Source organism: Apium graveolens, chromosome 6 (genome assembly GCF_009905375.1).
Source record: "Apium graveolens cultivar Ventura chromosome 6, ASM990537v1, whole genome shotgun sequence".
Taxonomy (NCBI): domain Eukaryota; kingdom Viridiplantae; phylum Streptophyta; class Magnoliopsida; order Apiales; family Apiaceae; genus Apium; species Apium graveolens.
This window is the reverse complement of record NC_133652.1, coordinates 103,861,765-103,884,925: the sequence shown is the minus strand read 5'-3', so window position 1 is coordinate 103,884,925 and position 23,161 is coordinate 103,861,765. Positions and strand designations below refer to the sequence as shown.

General features: G+C 39.3%; 1 protein-coding gene across 1 annotated transcript; it reads right to left on the bottom strand.

The window, feature by feature from the left end:
* Positions 1-4,043: 4,043 nt before the first annotated feature.
* On the bottom strand, positions 4,044-5,257 carry LOC141667253 (zinc finger protein ZAT9-like). The gene has a single exon (XM_074473666.1). It carries the CDS (start codon positions 5,019-5,021, stop codon positions 4,182-4,184), a length of 840 nt encoding a protein of 279 aa, XP_074329767.1. The 5' UTR covers positions 5,022-5,257; the 3' UTR covers positions 4,044-4,181.
* Between the last annotated feature and the right edge of the window lie 17,904 nt (positions 5,258-23,161).

The following is a 23,161-nucleotide window of genomic DNA, read 5'->3' as shown; positions in this document are numbered from 1 at the left end:
TTAAAGTTACTAGGTTCATCAATACTCACTAACAACAGTTCATTTTCTATTTCCACTACCTCTGTTTCGTCGTAGATATCTCTCAATGAACGGTACCTTTTTGGCTCACTACTTGCATCACTGCTGGTAGAGCTCGAATATCCTGTTTCTGGTTGAGAGCTTGTGGCTGTATTAGATGATGTCTCGAACGCAGAATTTGCCCCAACTGAACTTGGGGTTGAAACTGAACTTGGAGTGGATGGCTCACTTTCTCCTTCATCATTCAAATGTTGTCCCAGTACTACGAATGATTTGGTGATGGCATTGACAGGAACTGAGTCGTCTTGTTGTCGTTGATCCCATGCCCAGCTTTTGTTTTCTTCAAACACTACGTCTCTGCTGACATGTAAAGTCTTTGAATTTGGATCAAAGAGTCTGTATGCCTTGGTTCCTGGTTCCCTTCCCAAATAAATGACTAACTTGCTGCGATCGCTAAGCTTCGAAGTGTGCACACTTGGCACTTTCATGTGCGCTACACATCCAAATACTTTAACATGACTGACATTTGGCTTCCTGTTCTTCCAGACTTCGTATGGAGTTTTTTTTGTCAAAGCCCTCGTAGGTAACCTGTTTAACAAGTACACTGCATGTCGAGTGGCCTCTCCCCAAAATTCATATGGCATGCTCATTGTTTTCAACATACTTCTGGCCATAGCCACCACTGTCCTATTGCGTCGTTCGACCACCCCATTCTGTTGAGGACTATATGGAGCCGTGAAATGTCTATTAATGCCAGCGTCTTCACAGTAGTTGATGAAATCTTTGGACATGAATTCACCACCTCTATCAGTACGAAAAACCTTGATTTCTTTCCCTGATTCTTTCTCCACCAATGATCTAAATTTTTTAAAGACGTTGAACGCCTCGTTTTTTTCTTTCAATGCATAAATCCACATCATCCGTGTATAATCATCTACTAGGAGAAAGAAGTACCTATTTTCGGCTGTCGTTTCTGGTGATATTGGTCCACATAAGTCCCCGTGAATCAATTCTAGTGGTTTCTTTGCTTGGTACTCTGTTTGTTGAGGAAACTGCATTCTTGTCTGTTTCGACATCAAACACCCTTCACATACACCTGTTGGCTGAGAGATATCAGGTAGGCCAAGTGCCATTTTTCCAGTGGACATCATCTTCATAGATTTGTAATTTACATGACCAAACCTCGAGTGCCATAGACTTGATTCATCTTCTTTAGTTAACAAGCAAACTGGGTCAACTGTTTCCAAGAATATTTTGTAAAGTCTATTATTTGTACGCTTAACCTTCATGATCAATCGTTTATGTTTATCATACACCCACAGATACATGTCCCTCAGAATCACTTCGTTGTTGTTCTCAGATAACTGTCCAAGCGATATTATGTTATCACAGAGATAGGGAATATAATATACCTCATTAAGTATTAGTTCCTCCCCATTCTTGCTTTTGAATCCAACTGAGCCCTTTCCTTTAATCTCCACTGTTGACCCATCCCCAAAACGTACCTGCCCGGTCATGTTCTCGTCTAGAGTCTTGAATTTTGACCGAAAACCCGTCATATGGTTGCTCGCGCCATTGTCTAAGTACCAAAGGTTTGAGTCCTCCCTTTTATTCATATCAACATTTGGCTTCACATTTCCTTCATTGAGCAGCAATTTCGTGTGTTTTTCTCTACTCAGTTCAAGCATTAGCAAAGTTGGCTCGTCGTCTTGCATATGGGTCAGGTTCACCTCTGTCCTTTGATCCCTGTTTTTTACTCGACGGGGACGATTACACTCCGATGCATAGTGTCCCAAAATATTACAGTTATAACACTTTATGGTACTCCTATCTTGCCTTCTTTCTCTGCTTAGGTTGTTACCACCGCCTTGTGTTTTCGGATCTGAAGAACCTTCCCCCTTTCCTGACCTTTTCAGCCACTCCTCCCTAGTAAATAACAATTGTCCTTCAGTACTTGAACGTTTTTTCCATTCCTCTTCTGTCAACAACAGTTGTCCTTCATTAGATCCTCCACCACTTTCAATTTTACCACGTAATCTTTCTTCATGTGCCTTCAAAGAGCCCACGGCTTCCTCTATTGACATAGTCTCAAGGTCACCAAACTGCTCTATCGTAGAGGTGATTTGTAGGAACTTTGAAGAGACGGCACGAAGGAGCTTTTTCACGACATAAGCCTCCTCGACCTTTTCTCCTAAGGCCCGTATATTTGTTACAATCCCATTCAATTTCATTGCGAAGTCTTCAACCTGTTCAGTGTCTTTCATGTTTAAAAACTCGAATTCAGCCTTTAACGTCTGGATCTTTGCCTTCTTAACCTTATCAGCCCCTAAACACATTGTTTTAACGGCCTCCCAAGCCTCCTTTGCACTTGTTTTATCAGCTACTGACAACAAGATCTCTTCGGGAATGCCTTGGTAGATGGTTGCCAGTGCCATCTTGTCCGTCTTCTCCTCGACTGTAGGTTTCTCCTTCGTTGGCTCGATGGTTTCCCATATACCATGAGCCTGCATATAGACTCGCATCTTGAGCGACCAAGCCGTGTAATTACTTTTAGTTAGCATTGGATAACTCAACCCTACTGAACCCTCTTTGCTTTTCATCATGTCCATCGTTGTTGTTTGTCTTCCTGCTTCTTGTCGTGACATATACTTTGGCATATATCGAAAGAAAAAGAGGCTCTGATACCAGATGTAGGAACCAGAATAGATTAACACACACACAGATATGAGAAAGCAATACGTATGAAAGGAAAATTGAAACTGATTTTGTATATTATATTTTGATTACTATGAGAACAAGAAAATATATAGTAATAGCCACCCTACGTTTACTCCTAAACATTCTCTGGACTCCTAGAATTATAGGACTTTCAACACCAATCTAAGATAACTAACTAGGGACAAGATCAATCGTGATATCAATCAAGTCCAGCTGTTTTATTTAACTAAATAATTCACACTTAGATTAAACATCAACACCTATCGTTTCTAACAGGACCCATAATTGAGCTATATGATTCTTGTTTATTTAAAAATTGTACAATGTATAGTCAATTCTCAGATTAACAGTTTATATGTCAGATGAAATACTTAGTTTCTAACTGTAATAAATGGGTAGAGAGAAGGGTACTATGGTCACTTACAGTCCAGCTAGTACGAGGAAAGTGAAACAGAACAACTGCCGCTTCTACTAATCCCTCAACTGAACAATCCCCTAAAAGCCAAAGTAATCATGACATGAATTGGGTTTTTTATGACTTGTTTGGCTCTTTAGAGCAACACAAAGTATTAACACCCTGCCAAAAAAGAAGCTAGCCAAAGACCAAAACAAAAAGAAAAGATTTCTTATTTTCCAGCATAAAAGACAATCACCACATTACTTCCTTTCCCTACTAAGACCCCCATCCACAGAACACACCTCTAGTGCTTTATATACCTACATATTCTGTCTATGTGTAAATGTATATGCATTATGCATATTGCCCACGATGCGAACAAGATTTGCGCTTACGACTCTCGACATTTAAATGTCTCATAATATTCAAATTTTTTATGTTAACATATATTATTTTGATCGCATGACTTGATTTCGACTAAAGTCCCGTGAACTTTAAGACCAGTTCATGGCCAGAACCGAGCTAGCGAATCCTACTAGTGTAAAAAATATATTTCGGCTCGGATTAATATTGACAAGTTAGTAAAAAAACAAAATATTTTAAATGTCAGTCAATAAGAATATCAAATAATTTAGCACCAAATTCTTAAAATCAAGATTTCACAGCTATGAACAGCGCATATACGCATCTGTAGATGCACTAAAAGAGTGGAAAATGAAATGACTAGGGAGTCTAACTTGGTAGTATAACTGAACTAGTATAGGACCGCATTGTGTTGGGTTTTAAACAAGTTGCAGCTACTGCAAAAAGTCTAAAATGCTACCCTATCTGCTCTACTTGTACATTTACTTGAGAAATACTCAAAGCATGTGTCCCCCAACTTACAAGTTACAACTAACATTGTAAACACTAATCTTCCAAGGCCTGCAACTCATTCATTGTCTTACAATTTAGTTAAGTTGAAACAAATGTTTATAATTGGCTAAAAATCAAACAAACAAAACAATAACCACTTGACTAACTGGCCCAAATTGGCCAAATAAATACATTATACCAAATGCAATGCCTCAAGTGGGCTAGAGTCTTCATATTCCATTGGAGCCGGCAAGTTAAGATCTATAAAACTGAAACCAAAGTGATCATTTTCAATAATCTTACCATTTTGTTCAAGTGGTTGCTGTTTAGTAGATGAAGTAGTTGAAGTAGCACTGGTTGATGAAGAAGCCAAAAAGTGTGATCTTTTGTGCCCACCTAGTGCTTGACCCGACCCGAACACTTTAAAACAAACCGGACACTCATGCATTAATTTTTTAACCACATTTTTATTGTTGCCAATGATTTTTTTCCTTGGTTTCTCCTCCAATGACTTTTCCTCAACTTGATGATGATAATCGCCTAGCCGTTTCTTGACTTTCTTGTGACTCGTTCTGTGTCCACCCAGCGCTTGAAACGACCCGAACACTTTCTTGCAAGTCTCACACTCATACCTAGCCACACTCACTGATTTAACCCTCCATTTATCTCTACCCATCATCATTAAGCATGATGCAACATCTTCCTCGTCTTCAAAACAGTCATGAATATCACTAGCAGTGTCATCACAAACTGAACTCACAACTTCCAACTCGGGCACTGACTCAGCTGAGCTCGGCTTCTTGAAAGCAGTGTTTTGTAGCTCCACCACCTTGAGTTTTCGAGCCCTGGTTGATCTTTTCCGAGTTGGGTTTCTTGACTCGGTCTCACTTTCTCTATCTTGAACAAGTACTACATGAGGATCTATGTGCTTTCGTGGGAGTGGCAAAGGAAACAAATGAGACCTCATGTGACCTCCTAAAGCTTTGCCATTCATGAAACTTCTAGTACAAAGTTGACACTGGTGTCTCTCCATTACTACACTCAACAAACACCTTAGTTTTAGTGTTTGTGTGTGTGTTTTGGTCTCTAGCTAGTATGGAGAAGTGAAAGTAGAAGAGAAATAGAATTAGAGAGGAGTGGGGAACTTAAAGAGGGAGTAGGTGACAAGCATTCCTCTACCAAAAAGACACACAAACTCAAAATGCCTTCTTTGCATATACATACAACAAATGTCTGCTTATACTCTACTTTTAAAAACAATAAAATTCAGTTTTTAATATATATTGCCACTACTTTAGAAGGGAGTTTTACCAATATTTCTTTAAAAATAAAACAAACAACTCCGACCTGCCTGATTCCGGCCAGCGACCTAATTTTAGTTGTCATTCGTTAACTAAAACAATTCTTTAATTGTATGAATTATAATTTTTTTGCAAATTTTAATTATACACAGGAACCTAAGGGAAGTATACTAGTTTTAAGGCTGGCTCATCTGAAAATTACCTGCAAGAGAATTAATTATATAAATTTGTTCGAGAAATAAAATTATAGAAACTAAAAATTGATATCCCAGATAGTCAAGAGCTAAGCTCTCTGGTTTGCCTAATCAATTTTTGAACAATTGTTTAGAACATCTTTAAGGGTTTGAGTCGGATTTGTAAATAAAAGGTAAAGTAAATGTAGTTGATAAATACAAGTAGGGTTGTAGGCAGTTACATTTCATGCCGTTGCGAGGTCAAAATTGCACCAAATCATATATAATGGGTTTCTTAACTCTGCCACCCCAGTAGTAATTACGGTTACAGTTAATCGCGACTCTACGGTTGCTGCGAATTGATTTATAGTTTAATTACCGACTCGTATGATAAATGATAAACAAAATTATTCATTAGAATATACCCGTCAAATCTTAAAATTTTGTAAAATTTAAATGTTGTACATGGGGTTATTAAAAAATGTAAAACACATCCTGAAGTATACTAGAACAAAATAAAAAGATAGTACCCCAAAGCCCAATAACACGAAGACCAAATTTTTTTATTTTATGACTTTATATATAATAATTTATAATATATAATTATATATATATGATATATATTGTGGTTTACAGTTGCGGTTCGATTTTTGTGATTATTTAAAAATTAAATCCCGGGTCAATCTACGGAATTGCGATTCTTGTACTTTAAATTCGCATTTGATCCATATTTTACGATTATCCGCAACAAGCGGTGCGAGCGATTGGTGCGATTGAATAGATTATGTGTCCAGTGATATAACCAATATATGGGCCAGACTATCAACTTATAAGTCGGCTCATAACTTATAAGTCCGTAACAACTTAACGAGAGTGTTTGTCGACCCAACTTATAAGTCAAATTTACATCTTATAAACCGATAAGTTGAATTTTAGTAATCGCGTAATTTTCTTAACTTATTTTGATTTTTATTTTTTTATTAAGTGTAATTTTAAAAGATATATGTTTTTTAAATATTTTTCTAATTTAAAATTCACCAATTAGAATAAATTTATTTATTCTAGTTCATTTAATGATTTTTTTGATTAATAATTAAAATTATTTAAACACTTATATAACTTATAAATATTCTTCCATTTATAAATTATAAATTATAAATTACTTATTTTAGAATTTCTTAAAGATGCACTAAATAATAATAATGAGGCTTTATTTGACTAGAAAAGTTTTGAAAAGGCCCATGTATAATTGTTTGTACAATATACAAATGGTGTGTAACTTTTACCTGCAGGTAGAGCAACGGAAGCCCGGGTTTGAATCTGGGACTTTAGTAACATAGCATCTGAGGTCATAGGTTGACATAATGTATGAAGGTGGAGTTTAAATATAATTGTAAAAGGAATAAGGTGGGTGGCATGGTGTTGTTACTTGTGAGTTGTGAGCTAGCGCCTAGCAATGTGTACTGAAGAGAGTTAGGGGGATACGATGTGTCTTGTCTTTGGGGCCGGGGGTAGCAGACTCACACTTTTCGAGGCGTATATTGTATTATAAGGATGCTGTTGGGTGCCTACTGCCCCTGCCTAGCCTCTGGCCTAAAACATTGAGGCGTATTACTCAAGCCTCACCTTCACCCTGAGGCGTATTACTCAAGCCTCACCTTCACCCTGTTTCAATCCTACTACTACTACTACTACTACTCTGTTTTAGTACAACACTGCTACTTGTTCATTTCCTTCAACTGCATCATGTACTAAATCTTACTGTCCTTTTTTAAAAAAAAATTGATTTATGCATTGTCTGTAATTTTTGCCTCTTTCAAATCTCAAATCATTTTATTAAAAAAAATAATAAATAGTAATTACTAATGGAGTAGTATCATATTTGTACAAAGTGTAGTTAGATGTAAACATTTTAAAGAGCGTTGGATAATGATAGAAAAGTCTAAAACAGTACAGGGGGGTGCATGCCCCTTCCATGCTTCATTTGTCTTGCACTTTCATGTGAACATGATCTATGTATCCCCCAGCTCCTTAACCCTGTCTATTTATTTATAATCATTACCAGACTGCCTCTATTGCGTGTGTGAGTGTGTGTTTAAGCATGTAACCCCCAGTCTTTTCATATTGCAGTAATTAAAGTAGATTTTTATTGGCTTGCTAGTTGCTACCATCAACAGTTTACACAAAATATCAACCACAATTTTAGTAATCGTTAACCAACAATTGACTCGGAGTAATCCCGTAGTCCCTTGTTCCCACCCAATTTGCATATCCTTCTTCTAGGACTCACTCATTCCCAATCAATTTTTATATCCTTCCCTCCGTACACCCAGGACAAAAAAAATATTAAAAAATATTGTTTTTGATAAGATAGTGGAATGAGATAAAAAACTGTAATTTAATAAGAAAAATGATAAAAATTAGATAAAGAGCTAATATCATTCAATATTTAATGTTTAAAGTAGATTTAGTAGGAGAAAACGGGGATATAGTTAATTTTGATATTACTCCGTAATTAACTTTTACTAATTTATGATAATTTTATAAATGTATAGAATCGAATGAGATGTTTAAAGAAAGTAAAGTGTATACAAGTGAACGAACAACGAAAGATTTTATCATTGCTTATATTTAATCGAGGCCTGGCCCTGGGCAAGGCTACCAAAAAACGCCACCATTGCACTACTATCTCAGGAACACTTAAAAAACTCTGCATATGTGTTATAGAACGATGGATTTATGCCGTTATATCCAAAATTTGGCATTGGATCAAATCGGGTCAAAAACGAGTCAATTGGAATAGAATTGGACAAAAAGGATGAAGAGTTAACTTGTAGGCTGCAATGTACTAAAGGAGGATGCGTCCTCTATATATAGGACGCGCCCAATATTGTTTGGACAACGTGATTTGGGTCGTTTGTAGTCAACGTTGCCAATTTAAGGGACTAGGATGCCTCCGGATCTTAGGGCGCGCCTAGTATGAGTGAGATTCCTTGTCCACATGACAAGTTTGCAATGCAAGGAAAATGTGTGCATTTCACGGGAGGATGACGCGTCCTGTCTGTGGAGGATGCATACTTTTGGATGGTTGGGCTTGTCCTCATATAAGATAAGGCAAGCAAGGATATCTTAAGGATAAGACAAGCATGGAAAGAAGAACGGAGATTGTTTTTACTAATATATTTGTTGTAGGTACTCTTTGTAGAATTCTCCCCTTGAGTCGGTCAAGGAGGGGGATATCCGTGAAAAGCTTGATGACCTCCAGGGGTGTGCCTGATGATTGAAGGCCTCCTCATGTATTCAACGGGTGTCCTCGTTGGGGATGTAGGGTTAACTCTGGTGTGTGCTCTGGGAACTCTGTTCTTGTATTTAACGGGTGTCCTCGTTGGAGAACTTTGGAGTAATCCTGCACTTTGCACCCAAGAGTTTGGGATCACCTGTCCTGTTATCTAGTGGGTTATCCTCATTCAAGGGACATGGATGCGTCCGACATTTGGGGTGAACCGTGGCTATACATGCGTCCGTAAATCAAGGGAGATAGTTGTAGCAGAGTGTTATCCTTGCGCAGGGAGATGCATTATCTGTGAAGTCTTACAATTACGGACGAGTCTTGGGCCTTCGCGGTTGGGCCTCATAGTTGGACATTCCTAAAGCTAGCGGAAGATGGATTCTGGAAGGGCTTCTACCGGGCCTAGGAATAAGAAGTATAAGCCTATTAGATTTCTTGTTCCCCAAGAACTACGTCAGGCTTGATCCCTATATAAAGGTTACGTAGGCACATTGAGAGGGGTAAGAAGTTGAGAGCTGAAAAGGAGCCACCACTTGCCCTAATCAATCTTAGCTATCAATTAACACACAACCACCACACACCGCTTGATTTTTCGGTGAAGAACCACCGTCATAGATCTTAATTCCGGCGAGAAACCTCAAACTTTGTTGTTACCAGATTCCTCCGTCAACAAAATTGGCGTTAGAAAGAGGGGTGCTGATTAAGATCATAGTCTTGGGAGGAAAAGATATCTTACGATCATGATGGAAGTTCTTATGATGGAAGTGATAGCATATCTGAAGGAGAGGGCGAGGGAGGCTACACTCGCCATGAACCCTACGTGCCTAGAAACATAGTAGATCCTCCGAGAGCTCCAGATGTGGGAGGAACACCTCCAGTTCTCATCAGCAACGCTGATATCTTGGAGCAGCTGTATCTCATGGGGGATACTCTAAACAATTTTCACTCGAGGCTGAGCACAGTGGAGCGTCGTAAAATGAGGAGGGGTCGTCGTTTACCCCACCGTGGCCACGTTGTGGGGAAAATACCCGTAGTTAGGGAGATGCCCAAGATGCCCGTGGCCAGGCCAGCGGAGGAAACCCGCGAATCACTCCACAACGCTTGGAATATTCTGATGACGTGGAACCTATTATGGAGCTTATCGATGAGGATTCTGACGGAAGAGAAAGGCCTCTCCTCGATAATCAGGTTGTTCCACACCCACATAGGTCTGAACGTATGATGGAAGAACATCGTCGTGCGGAAAATATTCAGAATCAAGATGAGGAAATAAAGGATCTTTTAACTCTAAGGAGGAGGCTTGACATAAGGTTGGATGACGATGATTTGAGAATGTTGCTGCTAGAATGGAAAAAGGAAGGAAATGGTGGAGAAGCGAGGCCCCGTGATACAACGTGTGTGCCCCCTACATATCCAAGGGATGATAGAGTGCGGCACCATGGGCATGAGCGTGCCCCTCCACGAGGAAGGTTTGGAAATTATGGTCGCGGCTATCATAGGAATGGACGAGGAAGGATGGGATTCCAATATGGAAGGGTGCCATATAATGGGAGACGAGAGGGCGCGCCCTCCACTGATGAAGCGCCTGTCGTTGTTCCCGTGGCTTCTCACAGTGCTTCAGACAATGGATCCAGGACGCGTCCTCATAACCGGGACGACATCCGAATTCAAGAAAGAATGCAAAACAATAATGAAATACCGAGACACGGCCAGGAAGAACCCCGTGCACCAGGGAATGTTCAAAATCAAGATGGAAATATACCATAGCCGCAGCATCAGGGCGAGGGGCGGCAAGATCCACCGGCCCACCCGGGGGTAATCAAGGTGAACAACAACAAGCTGCGGAGCAACCCCAACGACTTAACGTTCAAACTATTTCTGGAGTAGGGACATTTAATGTGAATGATCTTAAGAGGCTGCTCAACCATCTCGAAGGAGGTAGGGTAACAACAACTGCTCAAACACCATCCCCTTTCTCGACTGTTGTAAGGGAAGCGCAACTGCCTGCGGGATACAGGAACACGACCAATAACTTGCGCTTTCATGGAAACTCCGACCCCGTGGAATTCTTGGGACGATTCAATATTGAGATGGATGTGTATCAGGTACCTGACTTGGCACGATGCCATCTTTTGGCGGACACCTTTAGAGAAGGTGCTCAACAATGGTTCCAAAAACTTGGTCCAGGAGTTATCACATCTTGGGAACAAATGAAAACCTTGTTTCTGACTCAATTCCAGGCTGCGGTGAAGTATACGCCGCCTGTTACCACATTGGCCAATGTGAAACAGAAGGAAGGGGAAAGCTTGACTTCGTATTTCAAAAGATTCAATGCAGATTCTACCTTGGTGAGAGGCGCAACTGACGAAACACTGAAAATTCTTCTTATAGCAGGACTGTGCATGGGAACATATTTCTGGAAACATTTGCAAGGAAAAGACCCTGTGTTGTTGGCTGATGTACTTGCGCAGGCTGAGTTCTTTAAAGCGATTGAACAATCACTTTCTGAGACAAAGAAGAATGATAATACCCATAGTTCGAAGGGGCGAGCTAAGAGGAGGGACAGGTCTGCGATTCCAAATTATCGGCAAAATGCTCGGAGCCCTAACAAGGTAAATGCCGTGAACGTGCGGGGAGAGTGGAGTCCACCGTCGAACTATGAAAAGAGGGTGAGAAATTACACTCCGCTAGCAACATCCATTGATCACATTTTTGAGGTAAATAAGGACAGAGAAATCTTCAAAAAAATCAGACCGTTTGACTTCATGGAAGAGCAGAGACAAGAAAAAAAATTGCAAGTACCATGAGTCTACCGGTCACGATACCTACGAATGTCATCACCTAAAGGATGAGATTGAAGAGTTGATAAAAGCTGGATATGTGGGAGAATGGATTGACAATGTGAAGCGACGTAGAGGAAACGATGATAAGGGGAAAGATGAAAGACACCCCCACAGGCAGACGTCGATGAAAAGCCAGCCAAAGTCAAGTTCCAAAGAGCTATTAGTATTAGGGAAATTTTCGAAGGACATTCATTTGTTGGAGATAGTAATCGGGCTATGGAGAAAAATGCTAGAGAGGCACGACATCTACCACTCACCAACATTCATAGCTTGGAAGATAGACCTCCAAAAATATTCAAAGGAGAATCTGCTGATATTACTTTCAGGGAAAGAGAGTCAATATGGGTATATCATCATCATAATGACGCTTTTGTAATAACTATGCTCATTGGAACGATGAACGTATATCGGGTCTTCTTGGACAATGGAAGTTCTACTAATATCTTGTATTACAGCACGTACACGAAATTGGGTTTCTCAGATAGTGACAAGAATTTTGAAGATGCACACGTCTACGAATTTACTGGAGAAGTGGTGAGAGTTATGGGTTTGATTAGACTTCCTGTCATGCTTGGGGAAGGAGTTCTATCTGTTACCCAGATGATAGATTTTAAGGTGCTGGATTAGGATTCTATGCACAATGTGCTGGTGGGCAGACCTTGGTTGCGAGCGTTTAGAGTGATAACCTCGATACATCATCTGATGATAAAGTTTTCAACATCAAACGTAGTGGGAAGTCTGAGGGGTTGAAGTACGAATCACGTGACTGCTATCACAAGACTGTTAAAGAATTTCACAGGAGAAGGTATGAAGGAAAATGTCTTCCCTTTGAAGATACGACGGACATTCAGGTGAAACTGAATGGAGAGGTTCGTGCCCATTATTTTGTGGAAGACCCAGGGGAAGAAGAAACTCATATATCCAACACTCTCACTTTGACACTGGGGAATGTTTCGAGGATTCGCAGTGTGGAGAAGGCCATGGTAAATCATGAAGAAGTTATTGTGCGAAAGGAAATTAATAGAGAAAAGTTGGAAGGAAGGAGTGATGTTTTATAAAGTCTAAAAAGTGACCCCAAGGTAGACGCTCATCAAAGACAGGACGCGCCCTTGGAGACTGAAAATGAACATGAGGTTGATGCTCCTCAAAAGAGGGACACACCCTCACTGTTTGTAAAGGATAATGCTCCTCTAACTGAGGACGCGTCCTCCACAGTGATGCATGAAACTATGCCTTATCCCTAGATGGATGCTCCTAGCTATAAGGATGCGCCCTCAGGTACAAGGATGGAAGTGGAAGACCCCCGGGACTTTGATTTCGATCTAGATCCTAGGAACCAGTTGAGGACACAATATATGTTCCAATTGATAAAGATGATCTAAGGCAAGATTTTGAAAGTTGGATCTCAGTTAGGTCATGAAATGAAAGAGAGGCTCACCCGTTTTTTGATCAAAAATCTCGACGTCTTTGCATGGAGTCATTCAGACATGGTTGGGATCGACCCGGGAGTAATGTGTCATCGATTGAACAATTTCCCTAACTGTACGGGCATTCGAAAAAAGCATCGCCCGGTGAGTGGATAAAGGGCGATAACATTAAAAGAGGAGGTGGATCGACTATTGGAAGTTGGGTTGATTAAGGAATCCTTCTACCCCGAGTGGCTTGCGAATCCGGTGCTTGTGAAAAAACCGAATGGGAAGTGGAGAACGTGTGTAGATTTCATAAATCTCAATAAATCTTGCTCGAAGGACAGTTTTCCACTCCCACGAATTGACCAGTTGGTCGACGCGACGACGAGGCATGTCTTGTTAAGCTTTATGGATGCATACTATGGTTACAATCAAATTCCCATGTACGGCCCTGATCAGGAGCATACATCCTTCATTACTGATAGAGGGTTATACTGTTACATAGGGATGCCGTTTGGATTGATCAACGCAGGCACGACCTACCAATGGTTGGTGAACATGATGTTCAAGATTCAGATTGGAAGAACCATGGAGGTGTATGTGGACGACATGTTTGTAAAATTGAAGGAGGCAAATGATCATATCAAGCATCTGATGGAGATATTTAACATTTTGAGGAGGTTTCGTATAAAGTTGAATCCGTAAAAGTGTGTTTTCGGTGTTGAGTCAGGCAAATTTCTTGGGTTCATTGTCAATCATAGGGGAATTGAATCCAACCATGCGAAGATTAATGCACTGCTACACATGAAGTCTCCCACGAGCGTAAAGCAGGTGCAACGCTTAACCAGAATAATCGTTGCGTTGAATCTATTTGTCTCTAAATCATCCGACAGATGTAAGGAAATCTTTAAGGCGATTAAAGTGGCGGGGAAAGACTTTGTGTGGACACCAGAATGTGAGAAAGCATTCAGGAGAATCAAAGAGTAATTGGGGAATCCTCCCATGTTGTCAAAACCATTGGATGGAGAGTCTCTAATCCTATACCTTACAGTTTCAGAGTATTCAATCAGCGCAGTATTGGTGAGAGAAGAGAATGCGCAGCAGCATATGAAGTTGGTTTATGCCTTAATTCTCGCATCAAGGAAGCTATGCCCATACTTTCAAGCACATAGAATTGAAGTACGTACAACATATTCTCTGTGGAAAGTCCTTCACAAGCCATAATCTTTGGGAAGAATATTGAACTGGGTTGTGGAGTTAGGACAGTTTGACTTGGAGTATATTCCCCGCACAACAATCAACGTGCAGGCCCTAGCTGATTTCTTGTTGGAATTTGACTTTGAGGTTGATGATAAGGCTTTGGTGGTGTTGCATCCATCTCACACTGAGGAGGTTTTAGAGGAGTTTCCACACACCTGGTGGATTTTACATATGGATGGAGCAGTTAACAATGGAGGAGCAGGCACATGCATAGTGCTTGTATCTCTGGAGGGTCATCATCTGATGAGTGCAATTCACTTCAAATTCTATGTGACAAATAATGATGAGAAATATGAAGCATTAATCAATGGCCTAAAGATTGCTTTGGAAATGGGAGTGCGGAACCTAATTGTAAAGAGTGACTCAGAGCTGGTTGTAAACTAGGTAAATGGGGGGTTTCAAGCTCGAGGACCGCGAACAAAATTGTATTTGGGATGCACACAGCGCTTGATTGGAAGGTTCAAAGAGGCCAGATTGGAATGTGAACCGCGGGAAAAGAACAGCAATGCGGACGCTCTAGAAAAAATGGTATTCCAGCAGGAGGCTGTGTTATTGGGATCTATACACTTAGTAATCCAGGAAATTCCTAGTATCCCAGAATTAGAAGTGATGCAAGTAGAAGAAGCTCATAAAAAAACATGGATGACGCCCATTCTTGCCTATATTCACAAGTGAACACTTCCAGAGAATAAGTTCAAGGCTCGACGACTCCGCTACCAAGCTGCAAGGTATGTGGTGTATGATGCAGTTTTATATAAGAGAGGCTTCATTCAACCGTTGCTCAAATTTGTCGATGAAGAAGAAGGAAACTACATCTTGAGGGAAGTCCATGAAGGAATTTGTGGTAATCACTCGGGGGGTAACTCGTTGGCGATGAAAGTTTTACGCCAAGGTTATTATTGGCCCACTATGAAGGAGGATGCCGCGAACTACGTTAGAGCGTGCGATCGCTGCCAACGCTTTGTGAATTACTGTTAGTCGCTAAACACGCGCTAATAATACACACAACTATACGCATTCGCAAGTAATATAGAATCTTTTCTAGTTTGTTCTTACAGAGACTGGCTTGGTTAACTAATTAATTTATGCACTTAAGCAACAATGTATGGTTATTATTCAATGCTAAGACGATAATAAATTGAGGTTGTTTATAACTAAGAATTAAACTAACAATTATAACTAAGGGAGTAAAGACGACTGAATTAATATATATGATAAACATGGGATTCTAACTTCATTAAATACTTCATTTAATAGCCTTATTGTTCTTAACCTTAGCATGTAATGGTGATGACACTAATCAGATAACACAAAACTGATAAACGCCAACTTTCGTTGCACGAATACCATACTACCAGACATCCACAAAAGAGATGGAAGCTGAATAGATACCAAGTATATTGAGACCCTATATGTCTATAGAATTTGACAACGTAACGGTTTAAGTACAAGTTATATATCTTGATTATATAGGGCAAGTAAGATGGTTAAAATTAACTTCGAATCATGCATAACAATAACACATGAACCTATGCTAGCATGACAAGTTCTAAATCCTTAAATTCACTGTCGCTTCAGTAAAGATTAACACACTATCTTATAACTTCGCGACGCTCATAAGACGAATACGCACAACCGATACTAGGTTATCATACATTCACAACACACTAAGGCATCGAAATAACTTAACTAAAGAAATCCATAAATAAATCTGTTAGAACCCACGATAATGATTAACCCATAATCGGACTCATCAACAACGTGGGTTCCGATGAAAGTATGGTATAACAAACGTAGTTGTTAGTCCTTAACAATGCAACTAGAATTATAAAAGGGGGGTTGAATGGAATTCTTGAACCTGTTTCTCAAATTATAAAATGTTCTATCTTAATAATAATATATAAGTGTTTGATTTGCTAAGTTCGGAATAAGAAGTTAGTAAAATCAAAACACAAGTAATTAAAAACACAAGTCTTTAAAAACTTTCAGGTGGATTTGAATGTATCCACCAGAGATATATATTATATCAAGAGAACTCTGTGTAGCTAAATTAGCTCACAACTGCTTACAAATATGAACAACTAAGTTTACAGAGAAATGCTAAGAATACATCTTACAAATGTTTCTCTGAGAATTTTCTTGCTTAGAGTTCTTGTTGTTCTATTTGCTACTTCTTGGTTTATATAACACCAAGATTACAAAGTAATAAGACACGATAATAAAACAAAACCTATCAAGTCTAATACTCTACTGCTACATTACTCTATTCCAGCATCTTTGAATATCTTAATAATAGCATGGAAATGGCATTGCTTCTTTGTTCTCTAAAACCCTATTGAATAGGATTCCACATTCCTTTTTCATACACTCGACGCATGTGACTGAGTTGTCATTGTCAACTGATGTTTGAATTGATTATCCGTTGGGTACATGATCATCCGTCGGGTTGCCTTGTTGATCATCCGTCGAGTGGCATTGTTGTTTATCCGTCGGGTAGCTATCTGTCACTTGACTTCATTTCATTTATACAGAATTACAAGACATCATCTATGTACAATTAATCAACCTATTCTGCATATCTAATTAAAGTCAACATGACTTGAGTACTACTACAGAATCTAAACAAGGTGTATGCAGAAATGTGCTACAGACTCATTATTACACAAGCTACTCACTTAATGGATAATTGATTATCATCCGTCGGGACTATATTGAGTCATCCGTCGGGACTATATTCCTTATCCGCCGAGTGCTACATTTTTCACTAAGTAAAATCTACTAAGGGGTTTTGTTAATGAAATCATCAAGTTCACAACATATCCACAACAATCTCCCCCAATTTATGTCTACTGGAAATGTAGCCATAAATTAAGATAAACTTGATGATAACAAAACACCCTAAAAATACAACTTTAAAAGTAAGTAGATAAAACTGTAAAGTGCTTCAAATAACAAAATTCACAAAGATTAGCTCACAGTCATTTTCAAGATGCTCCTCTAGCCTGAGCAGATTAATCTAATTTCTTGAAGGCCTGGATCTCTTTCCAAGCTTTCTGTTGTTTTCTTCTATCTGATTTTGGAGCGTCTGTGGAATTCCAGTTCATCAGATTCTGAGAGATTTAGCTTTTCTTGCATTTCCAAAAGAGTCTCATTGCTAGAGATTCTCAATTGGTCTTCTAATTTGAAAAATCTTCTAATTCCTTTGTCATCCATGAACTCCATCAGCCAGTAGGGCCTTAGATGCACTCTACTTCCTGTGTAAGGAATAGTTAGAGTCTTTGGGAGTGCATCTTTAGCTCTAATACTCTTCAGTTCTTCAATCTTCTTTAGAACCAGTCTTCTTGCAGTTACATTGAATCCAAAGTTCTTCTTGAATGATGAATAAACCTTTATCAGCACAGATTGGCTTTCTTGAAGGATCCTGTGAAGTGGCCATTGACTCTCCTTTCCTCCTTTGTACTTGAAAACTAACCTTTCAGGTAGATTCCTGTAGGCATCAATCCCTCTAACTTCTTCTAGTTCATCTAGATAGAGGTTTAGATCAGAGAATTCCTTGATGTCATATAAGTACATGTAATCTCCCTTGTTGACTTTGGATTGAGCTTTGGTTAGAGATTTGGATTTGAGAGGTGACAGCTTCACTTTCTTGGCTGCTTTTGACTTTGTTCTCTTTGGCTTGTTAAGGATTGGCAAATTGAAGTCAGAAATTGGTAGACTTTCCCAGTTTATTGGTTCATCCTTAGGCATAATAGGTTCACTATGAATATTCCTGTAAGGATCCACCACTTTAATGTCTTCAAATACCACTGAGGGTTTTGATGCTTGAGTTGTAGTTGGAGTGGATTCCTTGGAATACTGATCCTCCAATTCTTTACCAGCAAAGTTCAATTTCCTTTTGGTTCTTTTGGCCAATTCCTTGTATCTTTGAGATTTTTTCTTGTTGTGGTTCAACTTGCTTCTTTGGATCTTGAGATTCAGTGATTTCAGATGGCTGAGCAGGAATTTGGTGTGTTGGTTTCACAGCTTGTAGCTTGGCCAAGATAGCAGCTTGCTCTTTCTTTTGTTTAACCTTTTTAGCATCTAGAGCAGCTTGCTTCTTTTCTTGCTTCAATCTTGCCTTTTCTTCTCTCTTTGCTTCAGCAAATTGAGGATGTCCAGCCACCACACAAATTTCTTTACCATTTCTGAAAATTTTAGCAATTCTCCTTTTCAAAGCTGAATCAGCTGGATCCTTGTAGAAGGCAATGGATCTTGATAACAGTTTCTTCTCATCAGGCTTTGGTGTCTCATACATTGTATCCAAAGGGTTCTTTAGTGATGATTTTGGATAGTTCACCCTTGGCTTCAAGAGTACTTCAGCCTTTGGAGATTTGATGGATGATGGTTGTCCTCTTTCCAGATAGTTCATGCTCATTTCATTCACAGAGATTTGCCTGACTTGAGAGTGATGAATGGATGACTTTTCTGGCTTCTTTGCTAGCCCAAACTTCTTTTGAATGTCCTCATCAATTTTCTTCCAGTTGATTGGAATCAACTGCTCCTTTTCAGCTGCTCTTATATTGGCTGCTGCTTCATTTATCAGATCAATGCTGTCTTTGGCTGGTGGCTTGGTGAAAGTTATTGAAGGCACAATTACTTTGCTAACTTCAATGTTGAGCACTTTTTGCTCCCTCTCACTCCTAGAATTCTCTTTCTCCCCCTTTTTGTTATCAGCAAGTTGAGTAGAGGAGGTCTGTGCAGCCACCAGTTTCTGAAGCAAGTCTGTCTGTTGAGCTTGGTGTAGATGAATTGCTGTAAGAGATGCTTCCATTACTGACATTCTTGTATCTAAGGCATCTATCTTTGTGGCAAGATCAAAATTTTTCCTGAGTTGTCTCTTGATGTCAAGCATTGTAGCTTCTGGAAGTTTAGAGTCCATCTTGTCAGAAATGGCCTTTTTCATCTCATCAATATTACCTTTGATAGTGTTGACATCTCGAGCATATTGAAAACCTTGAATTTGTTGTAGTTGCAGATAGACAAGATGTGCTTGAAGGAGCTTTTTGGTGTTGGCATTTGTGGTGGTTTGAAGAGCAGAATTTGTCTGATTTATGAGTTGAATCAGGGTTGTCTTGAAGTAGTGTTCATCACAGTGCTTTGAAAATGCCCATGATGGCATGCCTGATCTTGAACTGGAGCCTACTTCTCCCCCTATGTCCAATGGCTCTTCTTCACTATCTCCACCTTCACCTCCAAAGAATTCTTCTGAACCACCAGTCTCATAATCAACATCACCAGCTGTAGAGGGCAAAGCTGTGATGACATCCTTAGCTCTTAGCATTGACTGTGTGGTGTGTACCAAGTTAAGCATCCTTTCTGCATTGTCATTGCCCTGTTTAGCTAGAAGTTGATATGCTGGAACAGGGTGAGTAAATGTCTCAGCATCAAGGGAGGTGGAATCTATAACAGCTTGAGGTTGCTGAGATAGTCCCTCCCTGTCTGCATCCTGGACATTCATTAACTCACTTACAATAACATCCACCCTTATATCTTTAGTACCTGCTTTTCTCTCATTTTCTCTCTGTTGTTGCATCAAGGTCTCACCTTGGCTCCCCACCCTCACACCCTCACCTTCACCATCTAATGTGGGACTCCACACACTCTCTTTTGCCAATCCTGAAGAACTGGATTGCATATTTTTACTCTTTTCCTCTCTTTTTTCCTGGGAGCAACCCAGACTCTCACTCATAACACTCTTTTCCCTCAATCCTAGGAGTGATTGTACTACCACTAAGTCTTCTGCACTTGAGATAATTGATGAAATTTGAAGCTGTGCAGAGACACTTGACAGATAAGGGACATTCGTCGGGTTAGCAGTTTGACTATCCGACGGATAACTGCTGTTAAGCTTATCCGTTGGGATACAATCACCACTCGACGGATGAACAATATCCATCGAGAGAGTAGGAATAAATGAGTTTGGAGTGGAAACTATTGTGGACTCTATGCAGATTGATGAGAATTTTGGCACAAATGTCTCAACAGTTCCTGAAAGAATTGGCAAGTGAGCCAACAAATCATCTAAAAGATGATGCTCACTTGCACTAGATTTTGGCTTCCCCAACAGAGTCAAAGAAGGGGAATCAGGAATTGATGTGTTGATCATATCTACATCCAGAGAGTTTGTGGGAGAATTTGGTGTTTGAGGTGCTTCTATAACTAAAGATTTTGGTTGTGACTCCACATTTATTAGAGCCACATCAAACTGACTTTGAGAAGGTGCAGTGACTGTGTCTTTAGCACCAGTTTGCACAGTGTGTGACCCTGTGCATCCCCAAGGGTTTTTGGTTTCTTCTTTCTAGTATAGGTTTGGGGTGAGCTTGTGTCCCTTACCTTTTTGGCCTGTGCTCTTGGCTGAGAGCTTTTTTCAATAGTCACATCCTTTTGGGAGGATGCAACTAGCAATGAGCTTATTTCCTTATTAAGCACTGTAGTTTGTGGCTAGGCTGGGAAACACTCACCTCTCCAGCCTTATCCTTAGGGTTTCTTTGATGTTCACCATGTCCCTCACCTACCTTACCCGCCTTCACACTCCCCTCTTTAGGTTTGGTGGATTTTGCAACTGGCATCTTTTGAGAGATGCCATATGGGGCTTTCTTTGACTTGGATTTAGAAATTTTGGATTTGGTAGCTTGGGTAGGCAACTGTTGGGTCATTGACACAGTTGCCATAGCTACACTAGAGTGCAAAGAAATCTGTGAGGTTGGAAGAGTAGAGACAAATGAACTTACCTCACTTACCTGAGGTGTTGTCATTACAGGGAAATAGAAGAGTGAAACCTCTTTATGATGGTTTGCCCTGTTCAAATCTGCAATAATTCTTCTTTCTTGAACCCGACAATCTAGTTTGTTGGGTTCTCAAGCATAATTCCCTCAGAGAGGTGGTTAGCTAACATCATGAAAAATCTAGCATAGTAAACATTTTTACCCCTCTTATTTTAATCACCTAACTTAAAACCCAACTCAAATAAAACAAGATCACTAAAGTTAAAGAACTTATCAGTTACAAGCATGTAAAGCATGTTAAGCATAGAGATATTGACATAATCAAAATTACTGATTTTACCAGAGAATACCTTAGTAACTACATCACATAGGTAACTCCATTCCTTCCTAAGACCCAATCTCCTAATTTCACTTAACTTAGAAGTAGAGAGTGCATAGTTCATGGAATTAAGCATGTTAACAATGTCAGTGTCTGTGTGTGGTGAAGTTACAGTATTATCAGGAATCTTGAAGCATGCTTTAACAACATCACTATTGATACATAATTCCTTACCTTTAATAGTGAGTGTGATGGTTTTATCAGTTGAGTTGTACACCGCAGTTGGCCACATTTCTTCAACAACCTCACATAAGATGGTGGGTGATTCCAGCATGGCATAGTTGAGTTTGCAGTTCTTCACAAAATCCATCATTTTGTGGTAGTCACCAGACTGTTGAATCCCCTTGTATACTAGAGCCGTGAAGTTGTTCTTCTCATAGATAAATCCAGTTTGTGACATGATCTTGATGGCTGGTGCCATTGTTAGAGAGTGGAAATTGCATAGATAGAGATGATAATTGCTTTTGAGAAAGAGAGAATTTAGAGTAGATGATTTGAGAATGATAAAAGAAAAGTAATGAAAATGGATTAAGCTTTTATACTATCTTAAAAATAACTGTCAAAAATAATAAAGTAAAATAAAGTAACCAATAAGAATTGCCCAAAATAGCCGTTTAAAAAATAAACTGTAAAAATTCCTTCAATTATCCGTCGTGTTATACTTATAAAGTGTAAGTATACTCGATGGATAATATTCAGGAAATCAACGACAAAAAATAATACAATTCGACGGATGAGGATAAATCAGTTATCCGTCGAGTCATAAAATATTCCAGAAAAGTAATTGATTTTATTAATAAATTGTATACCGACAGATGATCAAACTCGATGGATAATGATCATCCGTCAAGATGTAAATTTTGACTTAGCAAAAATTTCATCCAAAACTGAATTTCTGGCTGCATTACAACTTGCAAGTTTTCTGAAAAGATTTAAGAATAGTTTAGCATACCTAACTCACTTACCAACCTTGAAAATGTGGATTCATCCAGTGGCTTCGTAAATATATCTGCAAGGTACTTTTCACTTGGAACAAAATGTAGTTCCACAGTACCATTCATTACATGTCCCCTTATGAAGTGGTACTTGATGTCTATGTGCTTTGTCCTTGAATGCTATACTGGATTTTCAGTGATGGCAATTGCACTTATGTTATCACAGAAAATTGGAATCCTTTCAACTTGCAAACCATAGTCTAGCAGTTGGTTTTTCATCCACAAAATATGTACACAGCAACTGCCAGCAACAATATATTCAGCTTCAGCTGTAGAAGTAGAAACTGAATTTTGCTTCTTACTGAACCAGGAAACAAGCTTGTTTCCTAGAAATTGACAGGTTCCTGTTGTACTTTTTCTATCAATTCTACAACCTGCATAATCTGCATCTGAATAACCACACTACACCATATATGGCCTCTACCAACACTTTTTTTGGTGTTAGAAACAAAAATGTTACCTTAAATCACCAAAATTTGATCTGAGGTAACACTTTTCTTTAACGTTGCAGTAGATGTTAACCGATGTTACCATAGATATAAGCAAATTGCTATTGTAACATAAAAAATAAGTGTTGGGATTGATATCGAAATAAGTGTTACTATAGCAGTGAAATTTTTGGTGGCTGATTGTTGGCGCCTTGGGAGGTTAATTTTTATCAATATTTTGGGCGGCCAAAAATGAAATTACACCCCGCTCAGTTATTAAAATACTACACACACTCTCTCTTATATATTAAAACTCCCTTTCTCTTCAAGAC